Below are 14,481 nucleotides of genomic sequence, written 5' to 3' on the forward strand. Positions count from 1 at the left end.
GCAGGATTTCTGGGGCTGCCAGGAAGAAGTCTGTCAATGGATAAAGCAGGAGAGGATTGGAATTGGAGAAGGTGGGGAAGTTGGGGGTGATGGTGGGGCTTCACTCAAACAGATAGACAATGTTGGGTACAATCTACAAGGGAGAAAATTCCCTGCCTTGGGGTTAAGGAGAAAAAGCACAATTGCAAATTCTTATAAAGCACCCACTCTGTGCCAGGCACTGTTCTAAGTATTAATTTTTAAAGAGAGAACATTTCAAACTTAAGACCCAAGAGTAGACCAGACAAAACAGTGAAGACCAAGGAATGTAGGCTCGTGGCTACAGATACGAAGAAAATCTCTCCGAAGAAGCGGTGGTGAGACGTGCTGAGCTGTTTAGAGCAGAGACTGTGTGCCTGGGACTTGGGCACCTGTGTGGGTTTTTACTTCAGCCTGGCGAGAGCCAGCGGTGCATCTTCTCCAAACTCTGTTTAGGCATCACATTGGAACTTGAAATGGACCAGGGTGGAAGCGTTTATACTGGAAATCAGCCAATGCTACAAATCAGGGTTCTCCTCTTCCCTTGTCCCCTAGGGCCAGTTTGCCAGCACAGCAACCTAGAACCATGGTGTACATAGGGGTAACTGCCTAGCCTGGTTAGTGAGTCCATTCAGTAAGCACTGATCTAGTACATCAGCAAGACGGCTGACTCTAAGGCAGTGGTTCTCAACCTTCCTAATGCCGCGACCCTTTAATACAGTTCCTCATGTTGTGGTGACCCCCAACCATAACATTATTTTCGTTGCTACTTCATAACTGTAATTTTGCTACTGTTATGAATCGTCATGTAAGTATCTGATATGCAGGATGTATTTTCATTGTTACAAATTGAACATAATTAAAGCATAGTGATGAATCACAAAAACAATATGTAATTATATATGTGTTTTCCGAAGGTCTTAGGCGACCCCTGTGAAAGGGTTGTTCGACCCCCAAAGGGGTCGCGACCCAGGGGTTGAGAACCGCTGCTCTAAGGTATTAGGTATTGTGCTTGGGATAAATCAATGAAAGATGCAGACACAGACCTTGCCCTCGCGGAGTTAACAATCTAGGGCAGTGATGGCGAACCTTTTGACCTCGGCGTGTTAGCATTTTGAAAAAACCCTAACTTAACTCTGGTGCCGTGTCACATATAGAAATTTTTTGATATTTGCAACCATAGTAAAACAAAGATTAATATTTTTTGACATTTATTTTATATATTTAAATGCCATTTAACAAAGAAAAAATCAACCAAAAAAATGAGTTCGTGTGTCACCTCTGATACGCGTGTCAGAGGTTCGCCATCACTGATCTAGTGGGAAAAACAGAAATGATGTTAACACCATTGTCAATTCCATTGTGAGTAATGCCACAAAGGAAAAATACAGTTGACTCTTAAACCACATGAGTTTGAAATGTGCGGGCCCCATTATACATGGATTTTTCCCAATAAATATATGGCCCTCTGTATCCATGGGTTTCTTATCCGAGATTCAACCAACTGCGGATCAAATAAACAGCATTTTTACATTACCGACCTGTGTCCTCCAACTGTGGATCAAATACACTGCTTTCTCTCCGCAGCTGGTTGAATCTGTGGATGCAAAGGGCCCACTGTCGTTAAGTTTTGGGGGAGTCAAAGTTATAGTTGGGGTTTTTACTGCCTCGGGGTCAGCACCCCTAGACCCCTGTGTTGTTCAAGGGTCAACTGTATAGGGTGCAGCAGCCACTCACCCTGTCCGTCTGACCTGCAGCTCAATTCTCGAGCGTTTTTAATGGAGAAGCAAAGCACACTGCCTGCTATTTTCTCGGTGCTCACACCTCCACGCAGCATTTCCCATCAATAACAGGCCACTTTTTCAGCGCCAGGCCGGCCACTTCGTGGGTTCTCAGCCTTAGGGGTGAGAACCACAGAGTCTCCTGAACAGTCTCAGCAAAGCCGGCCTCCTCCTCCACTGCACCTGGCCAGGCCAGCTCCCTGCCTCTCTTCTGCTCCCCAGGACATCATCGTTTCCATGGGAACCAACTCACTTCAAGGGAAAGGAAGGAGACTGGAGGGGAGGAGGGAGTGTGGAAGCTGAATTAACCTCCCCTTTTGGCCCTTCTCTGTGCTGCTGGCAACCTCACTGCCAGGTTCCAGACAACACCCGTCCGTCTGTCCGCCAGCACAGACACGGGGCCACGGCTCAAGCTACACTTTAACTTCTTGGGGGAAAATCCTGGGGTTTCGGTGGGGGCTGAGGGAGGAGAGAACTGAGTGGGTCCAAGCCTGTGGTCCCCACTGTACGGGGCCTCCTCCTTCTCAGACCCCCCTCCACCCCCACCCCCACCCCCCCGCTCCAGTACTGTTCCCGGGCCACAAACACAATTACCCACGATGCGCAGCCAATCACCAGGTCTGCTCAGATTAGACTGCGGTCATTAATCTGAGCGGGACTCCTGGCTGCCTGGCTGATTAGCCCAGATGATGCTCTGGTCTGATCCAATTAAAGACAGACCGGGCCTCCCCAACTACATACACACACACACACACACACACACACACACACACACACACACAGTCCATATCAGAGGGAACCAGTACACTTCATGAACACATCCTCATACACAAACACAACCTTGCAAACCTTAGGGGACTGGCAGGCTCCCTCCCTCACAGGTGCGCCTCCCTTTGTCCCACTGCCCCTCTGTAGCCCTGCAGGGGCCGGGGACTTCTCTACTCTTTCTTCACCTGTGGTTTTGAGAGGGGCTGTGGTGGGGGCTCCCAAAAGTCAGTGTGGGCACTAATCTCAGTCAAAAGGGTCTCATTACATTTACTGACATGAAATGCCAACTCCCTGAAGTGCTTCAGAGCAGCCGGACTGCCCCAGGCAGGCAAATCTAATTAAAATCACCCGACCCTCCTGGAGGCTGAGTTCCCTCCCAGTCATGCAGGAGGGCTGTAGAGAGGGCAGCTGGTACTAATGGGAGAGGTGTGGTGTGAGAGACAACCTGGGGCAGGGGGCAGGCAGGAAGGGCTGCAGAGCAGAGAAGCTGGGGGTGTTGATGACCTGAGATACGGGTCACCATGTTTGCTGGGCAGTTGGGGGGCCACCTGCAGAGATAACCTGGGCAAACACCAAGGGCTGTGGGGTGGCCAGCCTGAGGGAGAGGTGAAGATTGGGTGGGAATGGGAACAGGAAGGAGTGACATCCTGATGGGCAGTTCCCACAAGGGGGGGTGGCTGTTCCCCTGCAGCCTGGCCTGGGGGTGGGGGTGAGGGGCAAGGGGAAGGAACCTGGGATCCTGGGAAGGGCTATGGAGCCCATGGAGCAGTTGGTAGCCAGGAGACTGCTATGGTTTGAGCCAGACGTGGTGCCAGGTACTCACATGGCTGTCTCGTGAACCCTTATTATACCTGCTGATGAGGCCCTGCCGAGAAACGAAAGCTCAGAGGCAAGTGCACCCCTAATCTGGGGATCCCTCCTGACTTGAATCTGAGCTCAGTACAGGGCCCAGCCCCAGGGCTCTGGGAAGGTGCCCAGGATCAGTCTTGAGTGGGCATGTGCATCACCTGGGGTCTTGTTAAAGTGCAGATCGTGCATCCCGAGGTCTGGGGGAGCTGAGATTCTGCATTTCTAATCAGCTCCCAGGTGCCACCACGCTGCTTGCTGTGCCCGTCCTTGGAGCAGCAGTGATCCATGGAGCATCGTGGCTGTACCCCCCCCCGTCATCGGGCCACCAGGCAGTTCCGGAGGCCATGATACTCTCCTCTCCCTTCTCACACCCCGCAGGGCACCAGCCACCACACCGTTAATTTACGGGTGGCGATGAAGCCGCGTCTCCACGCCCAGCTCTGGCTCCTGGCATTCCCAGAACACAGCAGGTCTACCCTGCCTGCAGGTCCTACTCCACTTGCTGCTCCTCCCGTGAGCTCTCTTACTGGCCTTTAAGATCAAACTCATACATTCTCTCTGTGGAGCCTCTACTGTTAAAGCTCTGACCACTGTGTTGGTTTCTTTTCGGGGGAGACAGAGAACAGCCCATGTACTTATCTTTTTAGGGGTTTCCTCTTTCCCCAAGAGTCCAGCACATATAATAGCAGGGGTTCAATAAGAGTGTGATGGGAAGGAGGGCAGGGATGACAGGAGTGCCGAGTCCCATGATGGGGGAGGCTGGCTTGTCTCCTAGAGTCTAACAGGGACTGTGGCCAGATCCTGGTGTACTTTGGGGTCCAAGGTGGAGTTTCCTGCCTGCAGGCAGCCGGGCCAGGCCTTGCATTGGGGTGGGCGGGCAGGCCCTGTGATGTATCTTTCCTCAGGCCTGGCAAGCACCCCTGTGCCAGGATCTATGGATCAGAGCCCACTGTTCTGGACTCCCCACTGTTAGCATTAGAGGCCGTCAGCTCATCTGAGTAACTAAAAATAATGCCAATGATAATGATAATAACAGCAATAATCGCCACCATTACCATAAAGGCACTGTCATCTGGGGGGTGGGGAGTGAGGAAGAAGGAATCAATCTTCTTCCTCTCCACCCTGGGTGGCCCATCGCACATGTTACTGACATTAGCACCTGCTGCAGTGTGTGCCCAGCCAGAGGTAAGCCGACTCACTGATGCGCCTGAATGCCTACGCTCACACGGCGAACGTGAGCCAGGGTCCAGCCTCAGAACTGAGTGTGGCCCAGGCATCTTCTCTTAGTGGACGAATGAGAGTTCAGTCCCTGCTGGAGCCTCATTCAGTCCCGCTCTCAGATGATGCCAGCTTCTTCCCAGTCACAGATGTAAACAGGAACTTCCCCGAGCTCCTCCGCCCTCTGGACCATTCTGGGCCCACCCTGGTGCATGGGCTGGTGCAGAGCAAGATGGAACGAGTTCCTGCTCTCTGCCCCCACCTGGGGGAGGTGCCAGGACCTACACAGCTGCACACACACCTGTTGCTAAAAACCCAAGATGATCATGAATCAAAATGTGGTTCCAAGAACAGCTGCATTGGAGTCACCAGGCATGCTTTCACAAGTTCATGTTGCTATAGCCTGACCTATGGACTCAGCATGTCTGAGCATGGAGCCCACAACATGCATTTAACAAGCTCTCCAATGACTATCAGGCACACTAAAGCTCGCATCATACCAGGTGCTAGACCAGGGGTGGGCAAACTTTTTGACTCGAGGGCCACAATGGGTTCTTAAACTGGACCGGAGGGCCGGAACAAAAGCATGGATGGAGTGTTTGTGTGAACTAATATAAATTCAAAGTAAACATCATTACATAAAAGGGTACGGTCTTTTTTTTTTTTAGTTTTATTCATTTCAAACGGGCAGAATCCGGCCCGCGGGCCGTAGTTTGCCCACGGCTGGTCTAGACGGTGTGATAGATGCGCAGAGCTCTTGCTGGAGTAAAGGCAACAGTGAGACGAGGCAGACAGCAGTCCCCAGGCAGCTGCCTGGTTGCTGAGTGGAGGGTTTCTGGCTCATTAGGGCTCATCTCCCCAACTGGGATGAAGAAGGGCTCCCCCTAGAAGATACTGCCCAGGCCCTCTTATCCCTCACTAGACAATTCCAGGGTGCTAGCGCCAACCCCCAGTGGCCAGCTGAGGGATCTCCGGATTGATCTGAGAGAGAAGGCTAAGAAGGGAGCAGCTGCTGGTCATTGCCTTTGACGAGCCCACCCACTGGCTTGCAGTCTCATCTCTCACAGCTCGGGCCTGAGGCTGGCTGGGCCTTCTCAGCACAGCTGAGGTGTCTCCTACCTGTACACAGCTCGCTTGTCAGCCTCCAGCTGGGCCTGGGGGTCAATGGGGGCACTGGGCACAGGAGTGCTGGCAGCAGCAGTGGGTGCGGAGATATGGACAGCCTGGGCCTTAGAGGGTGTCTGAGCAGTTGCCGTCATCTGCAGAGAGAAGAAAGAGGAGGTGGCGGTTAGTGTGGCCAGGACACCTGGCTGGAATGGCTGGGGCTGCCTTGCCTGTGGTGTGTGTGTGTGTGTGTGTGTGTGTGGATAACAGTGTGTGTGGAAGGGAACTGTGCATGTATAATGCGTGTCCATTTGTATATGTGCTACAGTCGGGAGAAAGCAGGTCTTTCTTCAAATGAGAATGTTCCAGGCAACAATACAGGGACATTCAAAACCAGGTGGTGCACAGCGCACTTTAAAAGAGATGACTGTTGCCTGGCCGGTGTGGCTCCTGACCTATGAACCAGGAGGTCATGGTTTGATCCCCAGTCAGGGCACATGCCTGGGCTGCGGGCTCGATCCCCAGTTGGGGGTGTGTACGAGATGGCTGATCTATGATTCTCATCACTGACGTTTCTCTCTTTCCCTCTCACTTCCTCTCTGAAATCAATAAAAAAATATTTTTTTAAAGAAAGAGATAATTCTTAATGCAAACTAAGGTGGTGACCTCTGTCCAGAAGCAGAAAAAAAAAAAAATGACAAGCCCTTTAAATTGTGCCGATGAGTCATCTGGGATGTACTGGGCAGTGTTAAGTTTGATAACTTGAAGAGGAGGAAAAAATACCAGTAGTTGAGCTGTTCTCATTTGGGCAGGTCTATTCCACAGAACGCAAGCCAGAGGTAACTGTTCTCATGGTTTTGATTGAAAACTGAATGGTCCCCAGATTTGGTTGACCTGGGCACTTGAAGATAAGCGGGTTTTAGCAACACTGCACAGGCTTCTGTTCTTAACCCTCGCAAATATTTAGTTAGAGCAGTTGTTTTCATCCTGTTACATGCTTTAAAGGTGCCGCTAGGGCAGTGGTTCTCAAACCTTCTGGCCCTTTAAATACAGTTCCTCATGTTGTGACCAACCATAAAATTATTTTTGTTGCTACTTCGTAACTGTAATGTTGCTACTGTTATGAATCATAATGTAAATATCTGATATGCAGGATGGTCTTAGGTGACCCCTGTGAAAGGGTCGTTCAACCACCAAAGGGGTCGCGACCCACAGGTTGAGAACCGCTGCTCTAGGGCCTTAATACATATTTTTTTATAATCAGAGAAACTCCTTTTAATATTATATATTGAATTTCCTGTATAAGGTTTCATTTGAAGAAATGCTTAAATGGCTTTAAAACTTCTGATAACCATCACTACAGAAGATAATGCTTTTATGTTGTATTTCCTTTAGTCAGAGGGATCCCTCAAATGTCACGAATGGTGACATGTCTCGCCTGTCTGTCGCACCGAGACAGCGCTGCCCTGGTGCCGTTGGGCTCATAGACTTGTCTGCCTCCTGCACTAAAGCTTCGCCCACACCCTCACCCCCAGCACCCATCCCGACACAGAGTAGACGCTTAGTGTTTGTAGAGAAAATAAATGAGAGGGTAAATGAATGAATCCACCTCGAAAGCAGCAGGTATTTTATAGCTTAAAAGTTTATCATATGATCTAGGTCCCTGCTTTCTGGAAGAAAACGTATTGTACTTCCACAAACACAGCACAGTATTGCTGGTGTCAATATCCCCAAGACATCTGCTATCTCGTTCTCTCCATTTAAGTCTCTGCTCAGACATCACATCTTCATAGTAAAGAGCCCCTTCGCCACTTATAACGCCCTTCTTCTGCCTTATTTCATAGCCCTTATCATGACATGTACTACATGTCTACTTGCTTAAATTTCTCCTGCCCCCAACTAAAATTCAAGCTCAAAAGGACTGGATTCAGTTATATTCCTAGCGCTCCGAATTGCCTGGCACTAGTAGAGGCTCAATAAATATTTGTTGAACCAATGAACTGAATTAATAAATGAGCGTAGTGAATGAGATTGAGACTATAAAAGGACTGTATCTGCTTTACTATACGGTGTCCCCATCATTTTTTGTTGGGATGAAATAGCTTTGCTATTGTTGGCCAAGCTGGGGGAACTTTCCCAAACCCAGTGCACAAGAGGCTAGACAGCCATCAGGGTACCTGGAGCCCTACTGCCTTGTTATTAGCTTTTGGCCTTGGACAAATCCCTTAACTCTCCCACCCTCCTATTATCTTATCAGTCAGCACATTGGTGCCCTTTTGGGATTCGTGAGTATTAAAGAGATGCGATAAGGAAGAAAGTAGAAACAACTGTTCCAATATTTAAAAGAGAAAGAAGGTGGAATCAGAAATACTAAATATTGCTAATGTCCACAGTAACCAGTTTCTTTCATTCACAAATGCAACGGATTATTTCTCCAAATGCTACTCCGTTCCCTGCCGTGTACTGGGCACTGTGCTGGGCACTGGGGTCACAGGGCTGAGTGCCTGCTATAATGAGGCTCAGCTTCTGGATTTAACACACACCTTCTAAGCTGGCAGATGGGGCAGATGGGGTAGACATGGACAGTGTAAGTGACCTCAGCCTGGTACCTCCCAGATATCCTTGTGGGAAACATGGAGAGACGTGCTGGGTGGACAGTTGTGCGAATTAGTCAGCTTCCCCCCAAGGACGACAACTGCAGGGTAGGTGTCAGCGTGAGGAAGGCTTCCAGGAGAGGGAATATACTTTCTGCCTGGCCCTCCTCTTCAGTACTCTCTCCCTGACTTAGAGGATGTCTCACGAAATGCTTAACAAACATGGGTGACAGGAAACTGATCCAAAAGATCTTTATAGATGTTGGCAACACTCTAAGTCTAGCAAGATTCATTTTCATCTAATAAGTCGGTACTTAACACGTTTAGCACTTCGGCCAAAAAAAAAAAAAAAATCAATAATTTAAGTGCCGAAGAGGGGAGACACAGTTCAGCGGCAGTTTTTGTTGACAGCAGGCTCATTATGTCCGAAGTGTAATATGTCTGTTGAACAAACAAACGCAAAAACTAGCCTCAGCTAACGCTGCATTCAGAGGCCCAATCCGCACAAGGCCTCCAGTGCCACCCATGGTGTTGGGACAGGGGCAGGAGGTACGTTTAGAGGAGCGTCGACCGGGGAAGGGACCCTGCACAAAAGGAGGCTTGTAAATGTTCGCCGGCCCTGCCTGCACTTCTGGGGTGTTGCTGACATGTGGCTAATAGGAGGGAGGCCGTGGCCTCGGACCTGAGTCTTTCTCCTCCCAGCTATTGCACTTTCCTAGGAACTGCGTGTGCCTCACCCTTCCACCCATTTCTAGGGGGACCCTCGCTCATGAGGGCTATGGGACTATGGGAAGGAATCTGGAATGTTAAGAGGGGGACGATGGAGAGACGTGATAGCCCCTCTGAGTCGTCTGAAAGAAAGATTCAATTCTGTCCTGTATGCCCCGAAGGATCAAATTACAAACAGGGCATTAGATCTCTCTAACTTGGAGACAGATCTGGGCTCACCCCAGGTAAGTTCCCACCGCCTAGCTCTCCAAGGCAGAATAGGCTGCCTCCAGCGGGGTGAGTTTCCACTACTACAAGGCCATGCAGAGATGGCTGATCAGCTGGGCCCCCGTGGAGGGTGAGGAAGCTTTCTAGGTGGGTGGCGGGTTAGGTGGCATCTGAAGTCCCTTCCAACACCGGAAGGCTCAGACGCCAGGAGGGTGCTTTAATGACCACTATTTCCCGCAGAGAGTTGGGTGGGGCGTGGATCTGATGATGCATCGTGGGGAAAAGGGCTTTGGAAGCTCTGAAGTGCTCCAAGGGTGGAGGGCGGTGCTGTAATTGAGCACGAGATTTCCAGGATGTGCTTCTTTCCTACAGCGAGGCCATTCAGGGGTGAAATACAGGCCAGGCTGGTGCCCCGCTCTGCCCACTCAGGGAGAATTTCCTCGTGCACTTGAAGGTGAGCGAGGAGACAGGGCTCAGGGGCTCCCCCTCCTCTCATCTCCCCTTTCCAGGCAGGGCTTCGGGGAAGGTTGGGGAGGCCTTTCTGGTTAGAGAGGAGAGCTCAGAATAAAGTGTAATCAGAGGTGGCCACACTCTAGGACCCCAAGAGGCCTGGCTGAAAGGCTGTTGCTGGGGCTCAGAAGAGGGAGGGGTAAGAGAGCAGAACTAGTCTCGGGAGGATGGTGACTCATTTATTTAGCTCCTGGGGGCCAATTCAGCAAACTCTGCATTTCCTCCAGGTCTGGAGAATGTGTTCATCTCCAAATACTAGTAGATTTCCTTTTCTAGCCAGACACACCCTTGCTCAGGAACTGGGGTTCAAAGGGAAAGGCCCAGGGGTGGTTACCTGGAAGTACAGCCTGAAGAGCAGGAACAGGGAGAGACTGGATGGACTAAGACAGAGTGTGACTACTAAATGACTGCTTGGAGCTCCCTGGTTCTGGCCTGTGAAAGCCAACTTAAAATTTTTTAAAAAATTGATTTCAGAGAGGAAGAGAGAGGGAGAGAAACACAAATGATGAAAGAGAATCATCGATCGAACCAGGACCTCCTGGTTCACAAGTTGATGCTCAGCCGCTGAGCCACATCAGCTGGGCATGAAACCAACATAAATCTTCAGGAGTTTTGCAAGATGGTTAATGTTACATTGGTAGCTTGAAATTGTCCATGGTGGGAGCATGTACACCATAGAAATAGCAAATGCTGCAAACCAAAGCCTCTTCACCTCCACCCAGAGCTCTGCGTATAGGCATGCAAAACCCGGGGGCTGGCAATCTAGTCTGGCCAGGAAGTGAGCAGATGCTCCGGGGTGAGGGGAGGCTGGGAAGCAGTACACCTGCCTGCCGGCCTCAGGTGCTCTTATTGGCATTGGAATGCCCAACTGATGCTTTCTTTTCTGTTAAGCATCATCCTTGTGCAATTGTAGGGGGAGAGTGGGCACCTTGTGTTCTAACGAGCCAATAAAACATTTCTGCAAGCTTTAGTGCTTAACAATAATCTGTGCAATAGGTTAGTGTGATCCCCATTCTACTAGTATGTGTGAGAAAACAGAAGCCCACAGGAGAGGTGAAGAAACTTCTGGAGATCACAGTTTTTACAAACGGGGGCAAGAGTCAAGGGCTTTCTGATTAAATCACACCATGTGAATTATTGTATGTTATTACTTTTCTTAGAAGAGGAGAATGGGAAGATTTCTTCCCCCCCCCCCCCACCCCCCCGGCCGAGTAGAAAAGAGGACAGAGAGGAAGGCACTGGAATCAGAATGGAGCTTCATTTCCCAGCACATGCTCTCGGGTCTCCATCCAGGTCCTGCTCCCCACTGCTCCCCACCCCGCACAGACAGCTCCTACATGAGTTCAAGTCACTTCTCCAAACACTGGTCATGCCAGCAGCAGTCCTGCATGTGTAACTAGACCTGCTGGGGCTTGGTCTGCTCATTAGTGAAATGCCAGTGGTACTCCCTGCCTCCCACCACCCTCATGGGGGACTGCTGTCTCCTTCAGGGGGCGCTGGCTGAGCACCAGGGACAGAGCAGGCCCCTGCTCTGGGCTCCCATGGCCCCAGGCACACTGCCACCAGACTGTGGACCCCGGAGGACAGAAACCCGTCATCGTTCCTGCCTCCTGTTGCAGCCTGGTGTTCAGTATAGAGTGCCCAGCTATCTACTGGTGCAGGGATGACTGGTGGGAGTAGTAGGCCTTTGCACCAAACGTACCTTTTTAGCTGCAGATTTACTGGCTGTTTTTTTTTTTTTTATAAATTACTGTTAATAGGAAGGGGGGGGGGCGGGGAGAGAGAGAGAGAAACATCAATGATGAAAGAGAATCATTGATCGCTGCCTCCTGCACGCCCTACACTGAGATTGAGCCCACAACCCGGGCATGTGCCCTGATCAGGAATCAACCATGACCTCCTGGTTCATAGGTCGACGCTCAACCACGGAGCCACACCGCTGGGCCAGATTGACTTTCTTGACCCTGAATGCCTCCGGCTACAACAGAGAAATCACAGTCGCTGATGCAGGGGAGTGGTGGCAGCCAGCCCAGAGCTGAGACAATCAGACAGCACGAGGTGCTGGCACTCCACCTACGTGACCCAGGCAAGTTACTCAACCTTTCTGATCTGGGGTCCTCGTTTATAAAATGGATGCAATGATACCTAAGGTACGGGGTTGTTAGAAGTAAATGAGAGAAGGCATACAAAGCTGGTACTTGGAAGTACTTGGCATGTGGTAGTTACATGATCCACACAAGCTGCAGCCCACATTCAGGGCAACCACTTTTGCTTCTGTTGCGTGGGCTACCCAAGGGTCCCGCCCTTGGAGGAACCTGCTTGCTCTAAGCACCCAGGGAAGTGGGAGAGGGGGAAGGTGGCATTACCCGTGACCTTGGGCAAGAGACTCAGCTCCTCTGAGCTTCAGTTTCCCATCAAGTAAAAGTGGAGCAGCCAATACCTCTTCTCAGGGCTATAGGGGAGGGTGTGCTGCACACAATGGGTGCTCCCCCTCTGCTTCGGACCCTATACCCTCCCCAAGACACCCCAGCACCTCACCCCCATACCCCCCTCCATATACCCTTCCCCCACAGATGGCCTTCCTCCTTGTGACTTTACACCCACCACCTCCTCACAGGGTCCTTTCTGCAAACCCTAGACAGCTGAGGCCTGCACCTTCTCAGCATGTCTTCCTATGTGGAGCCTCTCTTCTGTGCCCTCCACCTACCAGTGCCTGCCCTCTCAGGCCACAACACGGGGCTGCATGCCCTGGCCCACTTGGGGCCACGCTGGGCTTGGCCAGGAGCCGGCAGTCCTGGAGCGCCAGGGCCGGCAGGTGAGACCTGGTTTCCTCCAACTGGGAGAGTCCAAGGACCTGGGGGAGGTCAGGGCCTGAGCCATTTGGTAAGTACAAGGTTTGGCTGAACAGCTGGGAAGCAGCAAGGGGCACAGCCCCCAGGCGCTACAGGTGGGGCCTGCTCACTGACCCCAGCTTGGTCCCCCGTCCAGCACCTGCCCCTACGTTGTCCCTGATCAGACCCCACTGTGTAGGGATGTGTGAACATGCCTAAAGCCTTATGTCTTGTGCCTTCGCTGCCACAGCTGCCTCTGCAGGGCATGTCCATGTGCCCCCGGCCTCCCCCTGACCGTGAAGAAGCCACTCCTTTCCCAGCTCAGCCGGAGTCGAGTCTCCCAGGAGGCCTTTCCCAATTTTGCATGCTCCCACCCCAGGTAGCACAACCCTGCCTGGTCTGTATGTGTGTTAACCTACCACCTGTGACACCGCGGGGCCCTATCTGCCTGTCTCCCTGTGGTCTGGTTCCCAGTTCCCATTGCCATGCTGGTCATGGGGGGCTCCCAGTGTGTTTGTTAAGTGATTGAATGACTGACGGGAATGAGGGGCTGAGTGATGTGTTAAAAGACTCAGGGATCCAAAAAGGGATGGGGTCAATGAGGGCTCCCCAACCCAGTCCACGCAGAGCAGGAAGGGCTGGCTGCAGAGCCAGGCCAGCCCAATTTAGCTCAAAGAGGCTCCTGGAACAGCAGGCCTGGGTCACCTACATCTGATCCCAGGGCCGACTGGAAAGAACAGACCCCAGGAGAGTTCCTCAGCGGTGTACCACAGGGGTCTTAATGAACTAATTACTTTTAATAGAATTTCTAGGCAGTGGTTTACAAAAGGAGGCTTGTAAATGTTCGCTGGCCCTGCCTGCACTTCTGGGGTGTTGCTGACATGTGGCTAATAGGAGGGAGGCCGTGGACTTGGACCTGAGTCTTTCTCCTCCCAGCTATTGCACTTTCCTAGGAACTATGTATGCCTCACCCTTCCACCCATTTCTAGGGGACCCCTCGCTCATGTAATAGTGCCAAACCAGTGATTTCTAGGAGGCCCTTAGCGGGCGTATCAGATCGCAATGTGTATGTACACTGTGTGTGTGTGTGTGTGTGTGTGTGTGTGTGTGGTGTTTATAGCTGGAAACACATATTTGATATGCCTATTGTGTTCCTAATAAAAAGTATTTATTGAATGGGTGAGTGAATGAAAGGAATCATACTGAAATTACTCGCTTAAGTTTACACAACTCCTCAGCAGTAGGGCTGGGACAAAGCCTAGGATTCCTGCATTTCTACTCTGTCGAGTCATCCCATCCTTCCTCCTACAGATCAAGAACTCCAAGGACAGCAAACACCCTTGGGCCCCTACTCGTCCCCTCCTCCCCCCGGCCGGGCCAGGCAGACACCGGAGCTCCTCGATCTCCTGGGAGAGGGGGGCAGCGCGTCCCCGGCTCCTCGGCCGGTGGCTACTTGACCACCTGTTCCCAGATTTATTTTAAGCTTCGTATACTTGGGCCATTAACTATTTTTGTAGCTGTTTAGGGCACTCGTCCCGCTTGGTAGCAAGAGAATAGACAATAAAATTTGTTCTCTGGGTAAATATCAGAATTCAGGTAACAAGTTCATCGGATAAAAACCCTGGACAAGGCCATTGGAGTGAGTGAGTGTCCGCTGGCCCGCCTTCTCCCTAAATGGGGACATAAAGGACCACAGTGGGACCCGCGGCTGCCTTGCCTTTACACAGGAGGACTCCGGGTCTTAAGTGAGTTGGAATTCAGGGATACGTCCAGTTTAAAGACCCTGGTGGCCCAAGCGGCCAGGGAGAGAGGTCACTGTGCACAGAGAGAGAAAAACCCAGCAGAACATAAAAAAAGAAAGAGGAGAGTCTG

The 14,481-nt window shown here is 51.2% G+C and overlaps 1 protein-coding gene across 2 annotated transcripts in view; it reads right to left on the reverse strand.

Annotated features, from left to right (window-relative positions):
- The window catches only part of PKNOX2 (PBX/knotted 1 homeobox 2), a 231,083-nt gene that overhangs the window by 59,201 nt on the left and 157,401 nt on the right, over positions 1-14,481 (reverse strand). For both annotated transcript variants that reach the window (XM_036354342.1, XM_036354341.1), the window contains exon 4: positions 5,754-5,893. In XM_036354342.1, the coding sequence (XP_036210235.1) occupies positions 5,754-5,893 (140 nt within the window). The remainder of the gene's footprint in view (positions 1-5,753; positions 5,894-14,481) is intronic.

Source organism: Myotis myotis, unplaced genomic scaffold (genome assembly GCF_014108235.1).
Source record: "Myotis myotis isolate mMyoMyo1 unplaced genomic scaffold, mMyoMyo1.p scaffold_m19_p_20, whole genome shotgun sequence".
NCBI classification, from domain to species: Eukaryota; Metazoa; Chordata; class Mammalia; order Chiroptera; family Vespertilionidae; genus Myotis; species Myotis myotis.